We start from the raw sequence: 23,560 nt of genomic DNA on the forward strand, positions 1-23,560 counted from the left end.
AACATTATTATATTATGATATTATGGATTCTGTACATAAAGTAAATAGAATAAATGTGTAAAACTAATAATAAATAAGCTTAGGTCGTATACACGTATACATTTGAATCATAGACATTTTTTTTTTCTTTAAGTCTTCGTCAATGATAAAGACAAAGTTATTAATCATTTAGCCTTACGAGAGACGATACGATTATACTTAAAAAAAATAGTATTCTATTTATGACATTCTTCTACAGACTACACCTATGTACCCACAGGTATTCTGTTGTGTAATCTTATTAACATGGGTACAATAGATCATTGTCTGTGACGTATACGTTTTATGTTGCCATATACCATAACATTCGATAGAATAGTAAACCTAACTTATAAGTTTATAATACTGCAGTTAATACATTTATTTAGGTAATGGGTACATACATTTGATGATTATACTCGTTGATGAATTATTTATTAAAGTTTATTCGATAATTAATATTATATTTAATGGCAAACAAAATATACGAAAGCGCTCATTTTGTCTTTATAAACTTATTAACACGATTAAAATAACAAAGAGATGAACTTACCTTATCTTAATACCTTCAAATATATATATATTTTTTAATCCCAACTGTTTTTTCCTTCTGAAGAAAACAACATTTTCTCTGATATTGATTTCTTTAGAGACAAAAGGTTTACTCATATTTTGGAAGATATAACTGATCCTATTTTTGTAACCACAAGTAGGTACGATTCAATCCTCATAACATAATGAGTCACTTGAAGAAGAATTTTGCTATAAGTAACAAAGCAATTAAGCTCTATTTTAACGTCTAAGGTAAGCTGCAAGTGACAACCATTTCCCACAATTAGTTTAAGCATAAAACGCCGCCACCTTTCCTCCCTCTGACACCTATACGGCCTATACAATACTAATTATGAGCGACGTTAGAATGAGCAACTGTTGCCGCATAAGACAAACATAATTGTCACTGCGCCAAGAGACCGCGGATTAAGTATTAACGTCGCACATAAAAGACGATCTACACGTAGTAGACGTCAAAGGAGAGCGTCGCTCAGACGAGCGCGGGCTGGTCGCGCGCAGAGAGTGCGGAGGGGGCGGAGGGGGCGGAGGGGGCGGCCGCGGGCGGCGTGCCGGGGGTGGTGACGGCGGACGACAGCCGCACGCCACCACTCTCCGACACAACCACACCGTTGTGGACTGCGCTGTGTTCCGTGTCTGCGTACGGTGTCGTCAGGATTTGCAAACGCTGGAAGGATAAAAGTGTTGTAATACCTTGTCTCCTGTTAATAATAATTACACCAAACTTAATATCTCATTGATTGATTAATTGACTGAGTATGGCCAAATAAAACAAATGAAAATATGATTATGTAATTCTTTCGACACACGTAGATTTTCTAATAGTGACCCATGCCCGTCAGCGTTCATAGTCATATGCCATCATGGTTGCAGTCAACCCGTTATTCATGCTTAAATCATGAATTCTGTCTCATCTTATCATCATCTCAAAATAAACCATACCTAATAAGTATGTTTTACATTTGCAATATATTTCAGTAGATGTCGTGGAAAGAAAAATTAATAATTACTTTCTATTTAAGTATCCCTTACTCAACATATTTACCGTTTTCATTATACCCAAAATTGCATAAGTAGAATAAAAAAAGTTAGAAATTAATTAAAACCTTATTGTTCAGAAACACCTACCTCTAAGAAAGTTCCTTTAGTGGTGAGGATCTTGTAGATGGCCACTGCGGGTATACAAATAACGCTAGAACCTGCGATGAGCCAGCCAAGCGCATTCGCCCAGAATGGATAAACGTAGTTATCATACTGTAAAGGCTCATAATCCATAAGACCATACGCTGTGATAAATAAGAGGAATGCAGGAGCAGCGAAACGCCAGCAGATTCTCCAGTACAGACCAGGTCGGAAACCAATCATGTCGCGGATATCTTCGCAGAATCTCTCAGTACCTGTTAGGAAAATTTATAATTTATACTATTATGGAAACTGAAGAGTTTGTTTGATTGAACATGCTGAATTCAAGATTTGAAAAATATTTTTCCGTTAGGTAGCTCATTTATGGAGACTGATATCACGCTACAACCCACGCGGACTGAGCAGTAACGTGAAATTGCAAGAACTATCTATTTGATGTCACAATTAGGTCAAAAAAACTATATCAAGCGCAAATAAAGTCCACGTTTACACGTGGCGGAAGTAAAACCTTTTTGCGTTACACTAAAACATTGCACTCATTTCTAACATTAAATATACTTTCATCATATCCAAATAAAGTCAAAAACAAAATTATGGTTAGACATCTTTCAAAAAGGTACATTGTTTTTACAAAATAATATTATTAAAGAACTCTTATGAATCCATAATATTTGTCAAACTCAAGTTAACTCCAATAGGATTCATTAAATGGTTAAACCAAACCCTTCCAATTAACACTATAACATACCATAGATCCAAGAAACAGCGATTGCTTCAAAGAAAACTGCAACAAGCATAGAATAGCCAGCTGCGTAGCGATCAAGCAGTTGGAAGAAGTAGAAGCCTCCTTTAGTGCAAGACGTCAAGCCGACGATGAAGTAGAGAGTGAAGAGGCAGGCCACGAATAGTTCTCGATGTCGACCAATTGGAGGAAACTCGTCACTTAGAGCGGTAATTATTGCCTCTGACCCCCCGAACTGAAATAAATAATGGTTTTGTAAAAAAGGACCATCCCATTTATAAACAGAAACACTTTAATTAAATGGTAATATAAATAAGGATTCTAATAGTAAAAATATATTTTCAAAATCCTCTCGTATAAATTATGAGTATGTTAATATGATTATGTATATTGAAAATTTAAATAATAAACTACTCACAGAGCTATCCAGTCCCAGCGTGAGTAACATCATAAAGAATATGAGTGCCCAGAATGTAGATCCTGGCATAGTCGCTATAGCAGCTGGGTATACGATAAATACCAGACCCGGTCCTTCAGTAGCTACATCTTGAACATCCTTGCCAGACGTGTGGGCCATGTAACCCAGCACGCTAAAGATGACAAACCCAGCAATGAATGAAGTGCAAGAGTTGATCACGCTAGTTAGAATCGCGTCCCTAGAAATTGTGGGATTGTCAAAAATAGCACACATGAAGTAGTTATTCCAAAATGTGTTATGTTTTATTGTATGAAGATTATAATTGGAACTAATGCAATTGATACATACTGGTACACATTGTTATGATATTTATTGTAAGAAGCATAAGCCAAGAGAACGCCAAATCCTGGACCCAAAGAAAAAAATACTTGTGTCGCTGCGTCGACCCAAACCTGTGAATAAAATGTTTCATTATAATTACTTTCCATAAATGATTACCAAAATAATTAAAGAAGTTCTTTACCTGTGGTTGAGTAATAGCTTCGAAATTAGGACTTAGGTAATACTGTATACCAGTAGCAGAACCAGGTAATGTTATTCCACGTACTAACAGTATTAGAAGTACAGCGTATGGGAATAAAGCGGTGAACCAAACAACCTAAAAGAAATAATATTTTAAATACACAAACAGAAAAGAAAATACTTTAGTCTTATATAAAAATATATACTTTGCCAGATGTGCTGATGCCTTTCCACAGTGAGAAATAACAAATTATGTAAACCGCCAGAAGACATAGGGCCATGTCCCACTTAATGGGACCCAAATCATGTAACCCTTCGCTCCTGTGCAGTTCCAGTATTGCCCGACTAAAAATATAATTATATATAAGAAAACTATTAAATTATATTCAATATACGGTTAGTGTAAAACTTACTTAAAATATTCTGAAGCGGCTGATGTGAATGGTGTCGTTTGTGGAGTGTTTGGCGCTGAAGAGTTGTGGTGACGTGTTGTTTTGTTTACATTTACAGACTCCCAATTAGCTTCGAACTACAAACATATGGCTTGTATCTTATGTCTATTCAAATTCAAATAATAAAAAGATCGAGATTTTTAAAATTCTTTAAATTTTTTTATTATGTGAAATTTTCATTTTCATTTTCATTGAAGTCGGTCATGTCGGTCTGGTGATTATCGGTCTGTCTATTCGCATATCAAGTAATGTAATGAAGTGAATTAAAAAGTTAAAATCTGTTTTTTCAAAAACAATCTTCTACCAATTATTCAAGAAGTATAATTTAAAAAGTTTGCATATTTTTTTCTCACCGGTTGACATGCAGGTGTATTCCACTCATTATTGCAGTTGGTCCAAGGTAGCATGGTGGTGAATGACGCGAAGAAAAATCGTAAAGCCCAAGCGATTATGACATTATAATAAAAATCCACGTAGAATGCAATCAGAACCACCGCGTATCCAATACCTTCGGATTTAAATTATTTATTAAATACACGATATTATAGAACAATTTACTTTAAAATAAAGTAAAAAGGCAACAAATACTAATAAGTTATGCTATATCAATTTAAAAAAAGTATTTAGGTAAGCTTAATAGAGATTACGCACCACCTGTTTTTCAGTGAACGTGACGTCATTACATACGTTTGCTTCCATTTCTGTATGCTTAATTATTATTAAATTGTTAATAACAAAAAAAATAATTAAATACGTCGTTGAAATATTCATTCAGAGTGATAAAGTAATTGAGAAAACCAAACCAACATTAAAAGCGACGTATTTGAAACGCTTCATAGAGAAAATATGTTTCGAGAAAGCTAGAAGCTTTTCAGTTCCAGTCCATTACCAATTTTATTCTTCAAAATCATATCGGAGCCACTCAGCCGAGACGTGACAAGTGAAATGAAATCACCGGCCATAAGCCGACCTCGCAAATCTGCAGTCTTTTGAAAGCGTATGGAGCACTTAAGGGGAGCCGAGAAATGGTGTCAATTATGGATGTTAAGTGCAAGACTTGGGAGGACCGCGACGCGAATGATATGATCTTTATTTTATTCCAAGAACAATATCGTAAGGGTGGCAGTAACATAAGAAATGGCGGCAAAAATGATAAACGATAGAATTATAGGTACATAGCGATTTCTTTTTTTTTTGCAAACCATAAAACAGAAAATGTTAACAAAATAGAAAATTAAAAAAAATATATAAATACTTTGCATAATCAAATTAGTATTATATATTTTTTTTAAATTTTTCGCCTTCTTTAATTTCCCAAATCAAATGACATATAAATATTAATATGGGAATATATAATATTAATATGGGAAATTAGTATTATTATGTACATAAAAATATATTAAGTCACAATTATTTTTCTTAGAAATTCTAAGTAATAGTTAAGAGCTATAAATCAAGATCGCACAGACATTGAGCTCGCATAAAGACTATAAGAAATACGGGACTTGAAGTGGTCGTAAATTTACAGTGCTTTCATATATATATTGAATAAAGGATATTTTATTTTAAGCTATATTAAAATCTTTATGAATACATGAAATTAATTCTAAAAAATGTGCGTAATTCGAAAGGTCAAGGTAAGAATCATAGAGTAGAACGAAATAACATTGTCAGAATTTTGACCACAGACGATAATAATAATCCCGTATTTAACAATAAATGTACGATTATGATTCTGACGTAGATTTTTTAAAAATAAAAATCTCGTAATTTTTTATGTCAATGTCGTTTTTACTTTACTCAAGATATAAAGTTGTCATTGACAATTACGTCAATAATAATTAAATTATTGAATTGATATACCCTAATAAAGTACTAGGTAGATTATAGAGGTAATGTATATAAATAATGATAAAATAAAAGTCAGAAACATTTGTATTTATTAAATAATACATAATGAAATTTTACCTTTAAGTAGTGGCACGAGCCTGCCCCAGCAAGTGATGGCTCCTTTGCGATGAAACTGTCCTAAAGCGAGCTCCATGTAGAACAGTGGTATCCCTCCCACAACTAACATGATGCAGTATGGCACCAAGAAGGCCCCTGTGATAATCAGGGATCAAAATCAGTAAATATACTTTGAATTAAAAAAAAAACCGCTATGGAACTTAATAAAACAATGTTGTGTAATTTTTTGTGACTTTCTGAACAACCGCAAACCTTTGAAAACTTAGAAATTGACAACTATTTCATCGGAAAGGTATAAAGAAATACACATAACCAAATATCATATTATTAAATGGATTATAATTAATTTATAAATTGAATAGAAAATAATTTCTAAATGAATCGTTAATCCTCTTTACTAGTACTTTTTTTCATCGTACATTTAAAGCAATCTCAGATCATAGATCGCAATTCTCAAGGCAATAATTTCATATTGGCTCCCTCAGAGGGTGGAAGGAGAGTGGAGCAAATTGTGCTATAATTGGCCTTTTAAGTCTCGCATTTACTTAGAACAAGCTTTTATGATTCTCGAGACATTTCTTCGCTATATAAGTGTGATTGTCTACGTAAGTACGCCTTCAGAATAAAACAGTTTTTTGTAATGCTATAATTCTTGTACTTCAACGTCTTTATCAATAGTTTTTTGCGCTTTGTACAAGCCGGTTTAGGTCGACGCTTTAATATACGATGACTGGGCGTTTGTTTAGCCCAACTCATATACTTATTCTACTGCAAAAAATACTTTGTATTTCTATATATTAATGATTAGTGGCATATTGATGGTAAAGGAAATTGTTTTATTATATTTTTAACAGTGTCTAACCTCTAAACCTTGTCTCGTAGGAAAGTGGAGGCTTAACCTCAGCCCGAACATTGCAGACTTTTAGTTTACTTTTAGTTTAATCCCACAAACCTATTTCTTTTCGTAATCAAACGATTTTAATATTTAATGTAAAGGCAATTTCAATTAGATTGTAATTTCATTATCACGCATCGCTTGCGTAAGGAAGTACATCGTTATAATTTTGTTAAGTACCTAATAACAGTGACGCGGGGATGAGTAATATCTGAATGAGACAATTGTTAAATAGGGCTCTTCCGTTAAAGAGCTAAGAATACATCTTGAATGATTCTATCAGTAGCAATTTACCCAAGACGATATTTCATATAAAATAATATTTCTAAACGTAACTAACTAACTACTGGGTATTATTAATGAAACGACTCTGATAAATGTAGATTTACTGAGTGATTGAAAAAAAAAAACCAAATATGTAATGAATTACTTAAACGATCAATCTTAAACATACGTACTGTACAAGTCGCAATATGCGTAGAAATTGTTTTTAACTAACTATTGAGTCGTAACATTATTAGAAGATAGCGTATTGGGTCTAGTTACTAGATCAGGCCTCAGATCTCGAGGTATTGGGCTCAAGCCCAGGTCGCACCGATAAAATATTATTAAGCTTTTCTGTTGAAAAATTCTCAATAACAGCCCGGAGTCTGGAGGTTAGACGTATGTGCTGACCCTTCTGTGGCTTAGAAAACACGTAGTCATTGGTTCAGCGCCTGAACCCTTTCCGATTTTGTCGAATTTGAATCCCATTGGATTATGAGCGTGAGGGATTAGAAAGTGCACCTGCTATAGTGCACTAGTGTGTTGCGCTATAATATGTCCTGCGTAGCTTTTTAGGCTCTCTTGAGATTGACCGCCGCGCCGCGACCGAAATTAGGACGACATAATTTTTTTAACATATACAATAATTTACTATTATTATCTATAAAATGATTATTATGATTCAATGACCTACAAAATTGATCTGATGCCTTTCAAGGTATTTTCATTTAGAGCCCTATCAGTTTATTAATCCCAAAAGTACTTTTACTTCATTTTATTTTTATTTTTTTATTTTATTTATTTTAAGTGAATATACATTTTATTTTATATTTTAGAGAGCCGAGATGGCCCAGTGGTTAGAACGCCTGCATCTTAACCGATGATTTCGGGTTCAAACCCAGGCAGGCACCGCTGAATTTACATGTGCTTAATTTGTTTATAATTCATCTCGTGCTCGGCGGTGAAGGAAAACATCGTGAGGAAACCTGCATGTGTCTAATTTCAACGAAATTCTGCCACATGTGTATTCCACCAACCCGCATTGGAGCAGCGTGGTGGAATATGCTCCATACCTTCTCCTCAACGGGAGAGGAGGCCTTAGCCCAGCAGTGGGAAATTTACAGGCTGATTATGTTTATGTTATGATTATATACATTTTACTTATATTGTACTGTGTTAAAAACGATGTAACAAAAACCCTATTGGATTTATCCGTACATCGGTATTCGTTGTCAACACTTATACACTTAAAACTATACAATAATAACAAAATAAAATATAAAAGAAACAAAAAGCAGGTACATTTTGCCTGAATTTTAAACCGCAATTGATTACCATGCCAAGATTTTACATTCATTTGATAACCAAAAAATTATACTGAATATAAATACCTCAAAGCTATCTAATTATCATTAACAACGAAATTAAACAAATTAATATTAAAATCCTAACATTAAAATAATAACAGATACATTAACTGAACCGAATATTTCATAGTGATCTTGGATTCACAGATGCATAAACAATGATAAAAATATATATCACATTGTACGTTATTCCTTTCTCTATTGAGTTTAGGGGGTGGGAAGGGGATTTATTTTATTGCCGGATGCAACAGGTCACTGAATGAACCCATCTTAAGTTCCATAAGTCGGCCAAAGTGAAGTGTTCCAATGTTTCCTCGCCGCTTAACTTGGATAATAGGATTTTGATAGTGTGCTATCCTAAAAGATTTATGCTTCTTGTAAGTTACTTTTAGTGTTTCATTCTATTCCATAATACATATTTATATCTCTTTGTAACAATGGAATTTTAGAAAATTGTTGTTGACTATATACTACTTTTTAAATAAGAGTTCATCGATTCACTCGTTTTAGGAACACAGTTGACTTGTACTGAGATTTTAATATAATTTACTGTAGTACATATAACGATTACAATCATAAACAGTATTATCTGATAAACATAACTAAATGAGCAAAAAACAACTTCTATATATGTTTGAGTTTGTGTTATAATATTGAAACGGACTTAGTGCTAGATAAACTTTTATATAGTTGTCACTCCTCAAATTCATTTGTTTTAATTCCTCATTTAATTAATAATTGATTTATGAGAAACCATAATGCTAATATTATTCCCTTTAACAAAAAAGAATATGAAGTAGAACCAACGTCATATTAAAATAATCGACGATTAAAAATAAATTCAAATTGTAAAAATTCTTTTTCAATTCCTCCATCTAAGCCAGCGTCTGGACTTAGGATAATGAAATATCTCTGGCTATTCCCGGCGGGTCGCGGATGATTGGGCATTACGAGATTTCCATCGAAATGTTTCAGGTATTAAATCATCCCCGGGTAGAACGGTGCGTTAACGGAAACGTATTTATTATGGACCGATTGAATAGATTACTTCTAATATTCAATTACGTACTTTAATAGCTATGGAATTATGTGATTACTACTTTTAATTACTACTTTTATTATCGTATGTAAAAGTTTGTAAGGATCTCCTTTCGAGGAGAAAATTTGGTTCGTATTCCACCACGCTGCTAGAGTATACATGTTACAGAATTTCATTCGACACAGGTTTCCTCACGATGCACACCGTCGAGCATGAGATTGAATTAATATAGACTCAAATTGGTCACATAAAAATTCAACGGTACTTCGCCGGGCTTTAACCTGCAACCTGGGGCGTTTTATGTTGCAATTCACTTGTTCTAACTCTAGGCTCATCGTGTATATAATTGTAAATATGAATAAAAATGAATACATATTTTTGTTTCTCTTACGTGTTTCTAACAATTTACTCGAGTTGTAGTGAAAACATTTTACCGAACTGAAATACGCGAGAACCGTATCGGAAAATTGCTTACACAACCATTGAAAGCAACATTAATTAATTATTAATTTATTAATATTTGTTCTCAGTGTATTTTAAGAAAACTATACAAAATAAATTTCGTATAATTGACATATTGTAGACGTCACTTTTTGCCGCAGAAATGCGTACGAGTACGTAGCGCGTAAGTGCCTGCGACGCGGACAACGTGGTCATTCCATATATAGAAGAAATATCCCTATCGATGGAGAAATTTGGCTTTAGTCTCCTACAAGTGACCTCACTAAAGATTTAGAAATGTAAAGTTTATAAAGTGAGTTCTTACAAGTGGAAGCCCAATTTTTATTCGCCTAATTACATAATAAAATTTGACTGTTTTTGCAGAAATATTGCTGTAAATCGTCCTTCACTGGCTGTAAGTTTGTTTTAATATAGAATTATAAAGTTTCCAAAGTGAGTTCTTACAAGTTGAATCCCAATTTTTATTCGCCTAATTACATAATTAGTTGAATGATTTCATCAGAAATATTGTATATCTGTTAGTGTTAGGACGTCCTTCACTGGCCGTAAGTTTGTTTTAATTAAATAATTATATAAATTCTCAGTCTCAATAATAACACCACGACTTTTGAATATGAAAATTTAAAATGAATATTAGTGCGATTTCGTGACAACGTCTTGATCACGAGCATACGTTTATTTGGTTTCGTGTGCTTAACAAAATTACACTTTGAACAACTCGATCGTATTAAGTTAAGGATTCAGAGAGCAGTGCCGTCCTTGAAATCGAGTTTTCGCATCATCCTTCCCTTGCTTAGTAATTTTTCAAATTTCAATTATCGATTTATCAGATCTACAAGTGCGTCGACAGTTTCAGAAATATATATTATGTATACCATTAATATACACAGAATGCATTTTAAAATGCCACGAACAAATTAACATTAATAATATAAATAAAAGCCGAGGTGGCTCAGTAGTTACCCAGCATTATTGTAACCCATGTGAAGAATTCTTGTTCAAGCCCCGGCAAAAACTACTAAATATTCATGTGCCTAATTTATGCTTTAATTCAACTTGGGCATTGCGGTATCCACCAACCAGCATTGAAGCAATTCGATATAAGGTCAAAGCCTTAATATAAGTTCAAAAGAATAATCAAGCCTTTAAAACCTTAGCCAGGCATTATTTACAGACTAGAATACTATTAATGTGGTAAGCAATGAGAGTAAGACAAAATAATATATCCTAAACTTTGGCGCATAGACTATCTTGAGATACTGAGGCGTATATTATTTAGAGACGGATCCAGGTATGAGTTTAGCCAATATCAAGGACCGAAAAAATAATATATTTTATTTAGGATACGTCACAATTATTTGATTACCCTGTACTGACTGACTGACTGACTGATTAATACATTATAATAATGTAATGAGAAATTGTTATGATTTCGTCATCATGCCAAATGTGAAGTACTTACAACTAAAAAGGCGATGTGCTGACTGCACAAAAACACATCTAAATATCAGTAGCGACCCGCCCTGGCTTCACACGGGTGCAATGCTGCCACTAAATATACGAAGAATGCCTTACAACGTTCACAGTTTTTCATTCGTTATTCAATACACACCACTATGTCCCTGCGTTTTAAATCTGTAATATTTTCGAAAATATTCATAGTCAACTAATAGTTATTGTGGGTTAACCCTAAGAGATAGACATATACCATCGCTGACTTTTTTGAAGACCTTTTTAAGGTATACAATACTGTGGTACATTATTCTGATCTAACTCGTAGGGTTGAGCCAGCCAGCATTTGCAATGTACGTGCAAAAAATGTGTTTATTTACGACATCACTTTAGAAAACTCTAAAATTATTAGTGTATCTCTTCTATATTGTGCATGTATTATTCCATAAACCTTCTTCTTGAATCAATCTATCTATTAAAAAAACCGCATCAAAATCCGTTGTGTAATTTTAAAGATCTAAGCATACATAGGGACAGACAGCGGGAAGCGACTTTGTTTATGCTGTATAATGATAACAAAAACAAACGAATATCAGTTGATATTTATTAAATAAAGCCTAATCAATTACGATACCTTCCATTACGTACTCAAAATGTCAGTGCGAACGAGCCGTGACGGACGTCTAGATCGCATGATGAAGTGCCGGCCCAACCAATTACTGGACGAAATTTCAAAACTGATTACGCACCATAACCTCCTATCGAAATGATTCGTTTTAATCATCATAATTAATATTCCAATGCTCAATGTAATGTAGTAGCTTTGAATTGAAAACATTTAGAATTCAATTACTGATCATACAATAAATCAGCTAATTATTAACATTTTCATGAATTTAATCACGAATCAGAATGTACAGATAATATAAGCGATAAAAAATGTAGAAGTTATTCTATATATTTTTTATCGATATTGAAGTTGCTACTATTTATTTGCGTGAATTGAAATTATATTTATCGATTGTTACTAAAACAGTAAAACACCCTAATATGAAACAACCTTATAAGTAATATTATAAAAATACATATTTTCTCGTCATCTCTTAGTTAAAATTTCTCCATAAAAATGACATTATAAATGTAAATATATATGGTATCATTTCAATTCCTACATGACACGACGCGACGCTCTCAAAGGCTCAAGTTCATAACTATTCGAAATTCAATTTCACTCCGACCGACGCGTTTAAGCGCCGCTAAATAAATTTCCGGCGATGACCCTTTGAGGGACATCACAAGATAACATTGATATAGAATTGATATTTAATTAGATCTGGGGTAGACTATCGGCTCCAGATGACCCCCCTCCATTACCTTATTACCCCCATTATTGCGTTACTAATTTTCCTGCACATCGAGTAGCTAACGAAGTTTCTCGAAGCGTCGTGTAAAGGGAGCTTTCTGATTGTCAATTACTGGCTCTTGGACGCCCAAAGAGTCGGTGCGGTACAAAGAAGAACGAGAAGGATGTAATTAGTAATGTAGAAACTTCGTTCCTCTTGTGGTAGTTTCAGAACATTCGTGTTTTGTTTTTAATATGAGATTTTTGATTGTGAGAAGAACGCTCCTTTATTTGTAAACGTTAAATTATTGTACATACATATTTTTTACTCTATGTAAATAAATAGACTGTAACCTGTTAAATGCCTATTAAACAATGATAGAACTAAAATGCCCATCCATTACATCAGTTTTGATAATGGATTTCTATAGCGGAAAGTATTGTTTTTTAAAATCAATTGTAATTATGTATGCTAATCAAAAACGCTGTTATAGGTAACTAAATGTCAAAAATACTACCTACGATTGTATATTTCATTAAAAACAAACGGAAATTTTCAAATTAATAAATTAAGCAAAGGTCACCGTATAATTAAAACCTAATATTCAATACAGATTTTTTTATAAACGGTTATATTTATTTTTTAATGCATAAATTGCCATCGTCGGCGTAGTGTTGCTCGTTGTCAAAAGACAAAGATCAAACAAAGGAAGCTCATTTATTTATTTCCGGACATATCAGAAACGGACATTTAGCCGGGAGACCGCTAGCGCGCCCGCACTGAGTGATTCATTTCCGTCTGTTTATACACTCGAGTTTATTCAAAAGATTAATATATATATATCTACCGATCTAGGCTGATATACATATTATAATAACGTATAGCTTAATAATTAAATTCTTTTTAATTGTTTTCCACCTGCTTAGTTTGATGAAATCGAACCGAATTTGATGAAATTTGGCTGAAGCAATCTTGAACTCCAAGAGAGAAGCTCCTAAAACGAAGCCGCGGGCGGCAACTAGTAATATATATATATATTAATACGAGAAAAGGAAACTTTGATCTCGTTTTATACATATTGTGCGCGCGGACTCGGAGTGTGAGATTTGCCATAGTTAAAGGTAATCTGCAGAAGTAGCGTAGAAAGATGTAAAATAATCTATGATATTAATTTTGGATTTGCGAAAATATGGCGTTTTTAACAATAATGAATCTGTATATAAGAAGTAAAGCGGAATAGTGTCGTATTATATTTAAAAATATATTCAATATTAATCAATAACCGTCTGTAGTGTATTATACAGCCGACCAATAAGCACATCGCATGGAATATGTAAATCGAAGGTTTTTTTTATCTTTACACCTAATTCGATTGAAATAGAGCATAGATCATTTGTGTTTCAATTCCAAAGCGTGCTTTTACTAGTAAAGTCGTTAAAGTCATAACTATTTTAGCATACAAACGTTCTTTATCGGTTTTGAATCTTACTATAGAAATCATTTCAATGTTTTCTCTGATCCAATTGTAAAAGCGTACACATTATACCACAAGTGTTATCTTGTTATTGTATAAGGCGATTATCAGTTAGCTGAAGTGCCGTCCTAACGAGAACACTAGGAAATTTACCACACAGAATTATCGTACTAAATACTTTTAAAATACAGAAATTTAACTACGGAAAAAATATAATTTTATAAAAATGGTTTCGGTCTTGTTAACCATCTTAAACATATTGGAATTTATATCAGATATTACAGTTACAAAACTAAACAGTTCAAATTAAAGTAAATAGCGTATTTACAATTTTAAATAATACAGTAGAAATAAATGAACATAATTCATCCCTTTCTGTCATAAATCCAAGTAAGAAAGCATGATTATTTTTATTAGTAAACAAGAGAGAACTAACTCACACTAAACAAAACACAACTAACGAGGGAACACAAATATCGTATCCAGAATGCAAGCATCCAATTGGACTTTAGACGATGTTAAGCATGGACTCGCTCACGCTCGGGCACGAAAGCACCAAGTGTCATTATCGACTCAGCATTCGAGAGTCCTCCACCAGTCGCTGAGCAATTAGAATTACACCTCGAGAATACCAACTCATATCGGCTTGTAACTTCGAAGCCTATTACGTATTTGTGTTTCTATGAGATGAAATAGGCTTGTATTAAAACGTGTCCACTTTTCAAGCACAATTTAGTTGTTTACTGCTATACGTACGACCGATGACGAAATTGCTCAGTGTTTAGAACATTGTACAGCACTAACAAGAACAACTTCATTAACGTGCCATGACACGTGTTAAATTTGTTTTTATATTTCAAATTGTGTTCGGGGGCGAAGGAAAATACTGTAAGGACACTGTGTCGGATGAAAATCTTCCACGTTTGTATAAACTATCCCGCATTAGATTAGGGTTGTGGAATAAGCTATAAATAAAATAGTTGTTTATATGTAACAAGATTCATAAATAAGAGCCCACGATAAAAGTACTTATCAAAAAATAAAAGGTACTTATATAATTTTCGTACAAAAGCAGTAATGGAAATGTTTTTTTTTTCAGACACACATACAAAAAGCTTAATCCCGAAACATATAATACTTTTTTTAATGTTATTAGTATAACAGTTTAACATAATATAAACTTGTGTTTGATGTGTTGTTATTATAGTTATGTTTAAATCTTTTAATCAGAAATAAAACTAAAATTCTTTGTAAACCATATAGTCAAAAAAAAAAAATTTGAATTTCTATAAGTAAATACATAATTACATATGTATATGTCAATGCTATTAAAACTAATTGCGTTATAATAACAGAGCTAAAAGATTTTTGATCGGTATTATCGAAGTGGCTTCGCTGTTGGAAAGTCTGTAGCTTTTTATAATGTCTCTCTCTAAAGGTATGTAAGGTATGTCGCCTTCAAATTACAAATTTCTTTGTGTTAAATTTAAAGCTATGCGTTGTCAGTCATTTCACCCGATATTGCCTTTTATAACTTCTATCAAACTGTATATCCATTACTACAAAATATCCAGATACTATGCGAAGAGAACACGCTGTATTTTTCGTTTGGTATAAACGTGAATACGTCTTTCAAGTCGGAAACAGACCGACAATTAGCGCGGTTAGAGGTTGCAAGAGGTAGTAAGAGGTGGCAAGAGGCGGTAAGGGGCACTTAGCATTCATGCCGGCGTTTCATCACCTCGCCGCAGCGCACCTCTTACTCGATGATTTAGTCGGGATAACGTAATAATGCAGGGATAAGTGAATATGCCCTAAAGATCTGTCACACTCAACGTATAAGAGAATTTATAAAAACGTGTGTAACGTATAAAAAGGTTGTTATTAAAACGTAAATTACTTGTTTCGTATGCGATAGCTTGTCCAGAAAAAAAGGGTATTAAGTACAATTATACTGAATAAAGGCAAAATAAAACTTAATGTTAATGACATTTTCCACAAATTATTAATCAAAATTAATTTAACAACTTACATATTTTAGGAGCTTCGACTACCTGCGGTGATGTCCCTTAAAATAATATTTCTTATTGGTTTAAACTTACCTCCTCCGTTCTTGTAGCACAGGTAGGGAAATCGCCACACGTTGGCAAGGTCGACAGCGAAGCCGATGACGGACAGCAAAAAGTCCACCTTCTTGCCCCATGTCTCGCGCTCGCCGACGCCCGGCGTCGGGGTCTTCAGCGACATTCTAATAACGGTCGGATTGCCGCCACAGGCTAAACAAAAAAAAATTGTAAATAAACATATATAATATATTATTATATCGAAGTTGCCTGGATCACAAATTGCAATCTTCGATCGGGATCTACGAGTTCTATCAACTGACTCATTATAGTCTTATAAAAAAAGACAAAAATAGATTTTATAAAGATCGTAACACGTACGGGCGACAAGCACTTGACCTTTGACTTTTAATTAATAAGGAGTGAATAATCGGTCCCTGAGTCCACTCCATTAGGATATGGCGTATGGAGTGACAAATGTTATAACGAGCGCCTCGCTGGACAGTGGACACCACTCCAGCTGACCAACGAATTACGTGTAGGGTTGAACAAAATTAACGTTGATTATTTTATTTTATATTTTACATATTTTTACATACCGCTACTTGTAATTTCATATTGTAATTACTTTTAATGATTTTTAATGATTTTGAATCTTAATGATTTTAATCACACTTTTTATTTGATTTGAGCAAAATATTTTACAAGGCTGTAGGTAGTGTTTAATATACGTTCTTTATTAAAATTAGGAATATAAATGTATAATTTATATGATATAATAGATATTTAATAACATCTTTTCAATCATTTGATTGTAAACGAAAAGCGTAGCGTACGCATTGCGTTACGTTTTACTTCGAAACATTTAATACCGTAAACCACGTGAAATAAAAAAAAATTGACACGTAAAATAAAGTAGGCATTTATAAAAAGGTTTAAAAATAAAATCTATAGACAATATCAACCCTGCAGGTCGCACTCGATCTCCACCAGCAGAGTAGCTGTCACTGGCACCACGTTAATTCCCGCGAAAAACCATTACGTCATCATAACAGCTCTACAGACTGGCATCGAAATTGAATACCAATATCTGACAAATTTGATTCTACAATTTTGACGGCACACATCGTAACTTGATAAATGAGGTTGTTTATTTTTTAAAACAACATGAATTCGTGCTTTTCAATTACTTAACGATCTTTATATATTAATAGCGTAAGCCGATTTTTGTCTCAGTGATTCTGGGACGAGCTGCACATGAAAGATCGGTTATGGTCTTATTTTGAAAAACTTCAGCCTTAGAAGTGCAGAATATTATAGAGGATTCTTGATTGCAATTTATTAAATTGTTACGATTTAACAAAGAATTAATTTTAAAAAGTTACTGGCCGGGTAGAGCCGCGTAATGGTTCTATTAAAAAAATGTAAAACCTCGTCTTCAGTTTACAATGTAATTAAATCAAAACAAAACCTGTCATATGTTTCAAAATCTGTTGAATAAACTCGAAGCTTGGAGTGCGACCCACTAGTCTAAATTTAAAACGGGGAATGTAGAAACTAAAAAAATCGCGAAGTGTACTATATAAAAGAACTGCGTCTTGTGATATAAGTTTTATGCACATGGGTTTAGTAGTTTTTTTTAGTTAAATATTACAACAAAATAATAATAAATTGTATGCATTAGTTAACTTATTTATATTTATTTTAGAGAAAACATTAGTGACCTATTTGTGTTAAGTCTTTTATTTTAATTTTAATATCAATAAAAATAAATCTAAGAAATAACTTAAAAATGTCGGATATTCAGAATTCATTTCTTCACTGTATGATGTCATATTTTTTAGGAATAAATCAATGTTAGGAATATTTCAATGTTAGGAATATTCAAATGTCTATGTCTAAATCTCGTTGTCTTTGATATTAGTAGTTTTAAAAGGATATTTTATATTTGACAGTACGCTGAAAGGCTATGTATGAGAACGCTCTATACTAGAATACTCTGTAACAATAATTAGTATACAGGGAAAATTGATAGTCAAATAAAACAATAATTTTATAGTGATAATAATACAATAATTACACTGGCTCACTCATCCCGTGAACAAATAAAGATTGACATTAGAAGAAATTATGAAAGCGTTGTACCAACCCCGACAAACCTGCCCGAAACCCTACTACAACACTGATATAAAATTACAAAATGAATATTATCGTCCTGCGTTCTAATTTGGAAGAGTAAACGTTAAGTTTTGTTTACAAGTTGAAATGGGACAATGAACTTATCTTCACATCATTACGAAACTACTTTAAAAATAGATCTAGTCCAGGGCACCGACTATCGATCAGGAAAATTTATTTGCCTGAGGGTGTTAGGCAAGTAAAAAAAGGGAAAATAAGGTTTTAAAATTGTAAACTTAATAAAACTTTTTATATAACCCTCGTTTATATGAATACATATAAAATTAAAAAAGGCATATACGTGCCTAAAATGGAAAGATGGTTCATGTTATTAGCGTTTCCCCATTGAATTACAACGGTTACCTAGGCGAGAAATTAATCAGTTCCTACTTTCTACGCCTTTGATTTAATTCAGGAAATCACTATATTAAAAAACTCTCAAAATTATTCTTGTCTGCATATAACAACCACGTAATTGATCATCTAATAAAGCTGGAGTGAAATTAGAAAACAAATTCAAAGAATCAAATCCTTCGAAAGTCAGATGTAATTTTTTCATTTGTCAAAGAGTGCGATAAAAAGTACTACTACCTACTTCGAAAAAATGGAATCGAGATATAGGCTAAAACCCGGATGGTTGCATCAATAAAATAGATGCCTCGGTTTTAAAGGCGCTATATCCAAGATATATTTGGCATAAGAACTCGTCTATTATGAGAAGCACTCTGTCCGAATGATTAAAAATTCCATGGCCATGAAATCTAGAATATGGTGCACGTGTTTCGTCCTTGTAAGCGAAAATTGCCTTGGAAGCAAAATGTGAAATAATATTAATGAGTTTTCTCTATTGTTTTTTTTATGATTATTTGTGTCGATATCGTTTTGGTTTTATTTTCGGAGTTTAAATTAGACGTTCTGTTGCGTTTTATTGTTAAATTATTTTTATTTTTTAAGAAATAGGCCACAAATCCCTTTTGAAATGGATCGCCCCATATACTTTTACGGATAGTGGCCCGACTATTTACATAAAAAATATTTATCGGTTTTTTATTGCAAGGCGAAATATTTTCCAAATATGAGCGAAAGCCAGGCGTGGTCCAGCGCTACATCAGCTGGACTGAAAATTCTTTAGATCATCAAAAGATCAACAAGATAGTTAGTCTGAGTACTTGATTGATACTAGATCATGAAGTCCTTTCTGGAGAACTAGTGTTAGATGAGCGCACACAAGAACCTGAATTTTAACATCAAATGACCAAGACAAAATGCTCTTCCTATTGGCGATCAAGTACAAGACATTGGTAATGAAGACAAAGATATTTTTTTGTCAAAAATATGAAAGAATTGGAAAATACCAATAAAACAGAAATCAAAAATAAAGTTAAAATTTTTCTAATATTGAAAATTAAGAAAACGTGACTATAAAACCTCTAAAAGAAAAGCTACCCAAGGATTTCAAATCAAAGGGAGTAAGGATTTAAAGTCGATATATATACGTTATAATACCTGAAAAGTTATAAAAGTTAAATTAAAAAAGGAAGACTATTGTGTAGAATGTTTTGATAATTATAATTTTACAAATATCAAATCAGATTGTATGTGCTATTTGTGCAATGTAACCAAATTAACATGAAACTAGAACATCATTTAAAAATATTGTAAAGATTTTATTTGTATTTCGATTAGTACTTATTAAAAGGTTCTCAATTATTAATAAAGATTGTTTTAATCCAAAAACTATAGAAGCAATATCACAGTGAGTCATTGTACCCTGCATGAGGTAAGGATCCCCCGAAACATTTTTGAGGAGGAGGACTATCCGCTAGTGAAGTCATCTATCCCTTTTTTAGAAATTTCAAATCAAACTAGATTTACTAAAAAACCAACAATTATTATGTTTAAAAAAGGGTCCAATGAAAGATTAGAGAACAATGAGGATCGATTACGATTCAACGGCGAAATTTTGCCATTATTGCTTCCATTCTACGCGGTCATGATTTGTCCAAAAACTAATTTTAATTGTATTTGTGAATAACAAAGGCCTTAATATTAATAATTCTTATTATACTTCTTATATAAATAAATGTATTTATTATTCGTAATTCTAACACTATCCGGGTTTCCCTATAGAGAAGTGTACCAATGCGAAGAGAATGGCTAGTTTGTTAACAGATGATATCAACAGTTTGGAATTATTCTACAACACTGATTTTCATTCTTTGTTAAACATGGTATCTACACATTTTCTTGTCGGTGACAATACAATTTCGCATGAACTATATTGTGTTAGTTTTAGTACATTTGTACATACATACAAAAGATACCTTAAAAAAGTTATATCATAAAATAAAACAATTAATAATTCTCTTTAATATTTGCCCTACATTCACCTTAAATTAACTATTGGTGACTATTTTTAACTTTTTTCAATGATAAACGATAATCAGTGTGTTCATAAAAAAAAGAAGTCAGTCACAAGGAGATATATAAGAAATTACAATATCAGAATGATAATTTATAACAGATATTTAACTCTGGTGAAATGAAATCATTACTGGAGCCGGGAGGATTATTAACAGAGAATCTCTCCAAAAGACGGTGCACCATCCACTAGGGAAATGGGGGTATGGGTAGTTACTGCTTTTAGTGTATATTACTGATACATTTTTTTAGTAGTTGTGACGTTGTGGGCAATCAAAAATATTTGGTTAGTAATTAAGTTAAACAAAGGCTTTTTTTAGACTGTAAAGACTCAATTACACTATGATTAAAAAGAAGGTAAACAACACATGTTGATTTTTGATATATCCCATGACAAATGATGATTTATTATATAATTAATTAATTTTATACTCATTATGTCGATTATAATAATTTTCTTTTAAACAGTAGCGTAGGTACTTATAGGGCAAGGTGGTGCGGTGTATAAATATATTTTTTTTAAATATTACCATATATTTAAAAAAAAAGTAATTATAATTTTGTTAAAGTAAAATAATTGTTATCTATTTGGATACGTTTTCGAATTCTGACGCGTAATTACTGATTTTTTACAAAATATATGTCATGTATTTATGTGAATAGTATGTGAATAAATTAATTATACATTAAAACCACGTGGAAATTCTCAAAGCACAGAACCGGGGAATTCATCCGCCTAGTTAAGCCACTGCTTTTAACGGGTATGGTATTGCTGTACCTAAATATGATGTCGAATCTACGGAACTACATAATTGGAAATACGCTTCACAAAAGTAAGAAATGAAAATTATTCGACTGAGATGCGCTTTTGGTTCTTATTATAATTAAAATTAACAAAGGTTAATCATTTGATTTTCATTTTTATTTAACGCCATTTCATCTTTATGAAATGAAACCTGATTGCCATTACAATCAAATTTGTGATGCGTTGTCTTCCTCTCTCTCTGCAATATATACAGCATATGTAATTTTCAAATAAACTATAAAAATACTAAATATGATATTTGTTGGTTTTAAACGCTAAACCATTCGGTTAATTTTGTTTCAATTCCTGTTAAAAAATTATGCTTTTTAACCGAGGTTACCACTAGTCAAAAACAATAAGATTTTCTCAAAGCCAATTATTTACTTTTTACTTAACTGACATCTTTTTTTCCTATAGGTTTTATAAAAACGTATTTTATATAACATACTTATAATAAATTCAGTGTTAGAAATTATATCACAAAAAGTTGTTAGAATGTAAAGTAATACTTACGTGCGGCTCGGTGGGCGCAACACACGCGCCATGTCCGCGCGCCGCGGCGACCGCAGCTAAGTGAGACCTAGGAGTATTCAGTGTTAAGAGTGGTGCCTTCTAGCGTCGACTCAACCCCGTGTCCTCGAGGGGCGGGACGACGCCTTCTGAACAGATAAATGTATAGGCTATTAGAAAAAAAACGCATTAGAAAATAAATTGTTTTGTTCTCTTGACATTATGTTCAGAACATTTCCAAAAATATACTTTAAAAAGTTTATTTCTAATAATAGTTGTCGCCCGCGGCTTCGCTCGCGTTTTAGGGGTTGGCTGTCATGTGTGAGACAAAAAAGGAGCCTATGACCTTTTTTGGAGTTCAAGTTAGCCTCATACCAAATTTCTTCAAATTCGGTTCATTGGTTTGGTAGAAAAAGAGCGACAGACAGACAGATAGAGTTACTTTCACATTTGTAATATTAGTATAGAAGTATATATTTTTAATAATCAAAAGAATGAGATAGTACTAAACCTGTGTTATGTATGTAGGTACCTAGTAATCTATTACGGTTGATGCAGGGGAAATTTAATTTGCCTGTTTGTTTATGCGATTATGCACTCATTTGGTGGTAGAGCTTTGTGCAAGTCCGTCTATCTATACCCACTAATCACATTTTCTACCGCTAAATAGTAGTACTTAGTATTGTTGTGTTGCAGTTTGAAGAGTGAATGATCAAGGGTTTCTATGCAAGGGACGTAACATATTTGTTCCCGGTGTTGGAAGCGTATTGGTTATGAAAGGAATGGTTAAAATTTTTCAGAGCGCCAATATCTATGGCCGGTGGTAACTCATGTACCGAATCAACTTAATCAAACATTATACAATAGGTAGGTAGGTATACAATAGTTACCTATGCGTAAATAGATATACACATAGTTTTTGTCATCCATTTATATACATACGTAAGTACGTATTAACTATCAGTCAGTATAAACGCTGCACAATGTATTACATAAGTATAGATATATATGTACATACACAGGTAGAAAGTTAGTTTTGTTTAATGTTTAAGAGCTATAACAATTCGAATATTTTTTTCACGTGTTTAAAAGTTTAAAAAACAAAACCCTTATATTTAGATACATCATGAGACTGCCATATAAATGTAAACCATGTCGAAGTACGTGCACACGTTTAACTATTAATAATTATTAGCACAAATCAATACAATCTAAATATTAAATTATTCACTTATACAGGAAATATTGGTGGCAATTAGCAGTGTTGGGCGTGGCGATGGGCGGAGTCACGCTACGGACGCCCAGACACGACCTACTTTACAATAACTGCGTGATAGCGAACGACAAAGAATGTGTCAATTGCACACAACTTTCAGTAAATGTGAATAGATTGTTCTAATACATATTTATATTCTATTCTGTTAAAGTCAGGGTCGGATTTTCTTTTAGACCCG

General features: G+C 32.8%; 1 protein-coding gene across 2 annotated transcripts; it reads right to left on the bottom strand.

Moving 5' to 3' along the window:
- Positions 1-447: 447 nt before the first annotated feature.
- On the bottom strand, positions 448-22,128 carry LOC113396280 (sodium-dependent dopamine transporter). Of its 2 annotated transcripts, none has more exons than XM_026634163.2 (12): positions 22,110-22,128; positions 16,232-16,405; positions 5,834-5,968; positions 4,219-4,373; positions 3,827-3,942; positions 3,620-3,758; positions 3,415-3,549; positions 3,240-3,343; positions 2,892-3,129; positions 2,480-2,708; positions 1,717-1,985; positions 448-1,255 (listed from the first exon to the last, which is right to left on the bottom strand). In XM_026634163.2, exons 2-12 carry the CDS (start codon positions 16,374-16,376, stop codon positions 1,061-1,063), a joined length of 1,860 nt encoding a protein of 619 aa, XP_026489948.1. In that variant the 5' UTR covers positions 16,377-16,405; positions 22,110-22,128; the 3' UTR covers positions 448-1,060. The 2 variants fall into 2 exon arrangements, with proteins under 2 accessions (XP_026489948.1, XP_026489949.1); XM_026634164.2 differs by lacking the exon at positions 22,110-22,128 and adding an exon at positions 16,574-16,610.
- Positions 22,129-23,560: the final 1,432 nt, after the last annotated feature.

The sequence above is a fragment of the Vanessa tameamea genome, chromosome 8 (genome assembly GCF_037043105.1).
Source record: "Vanessa tameamea isolate UH-Manoa-2023 chromosome 8, ilVanTame1 primary haplotype, whole genome shotgun sequence".
NCBI classification, from domain to species: domain Eukaryota; kingdom Metazoa; phylum Arthropoda; class Insecta; order Lepidoptera; family Nymphalidae; genus Vanessa; species Vanessa tameamea.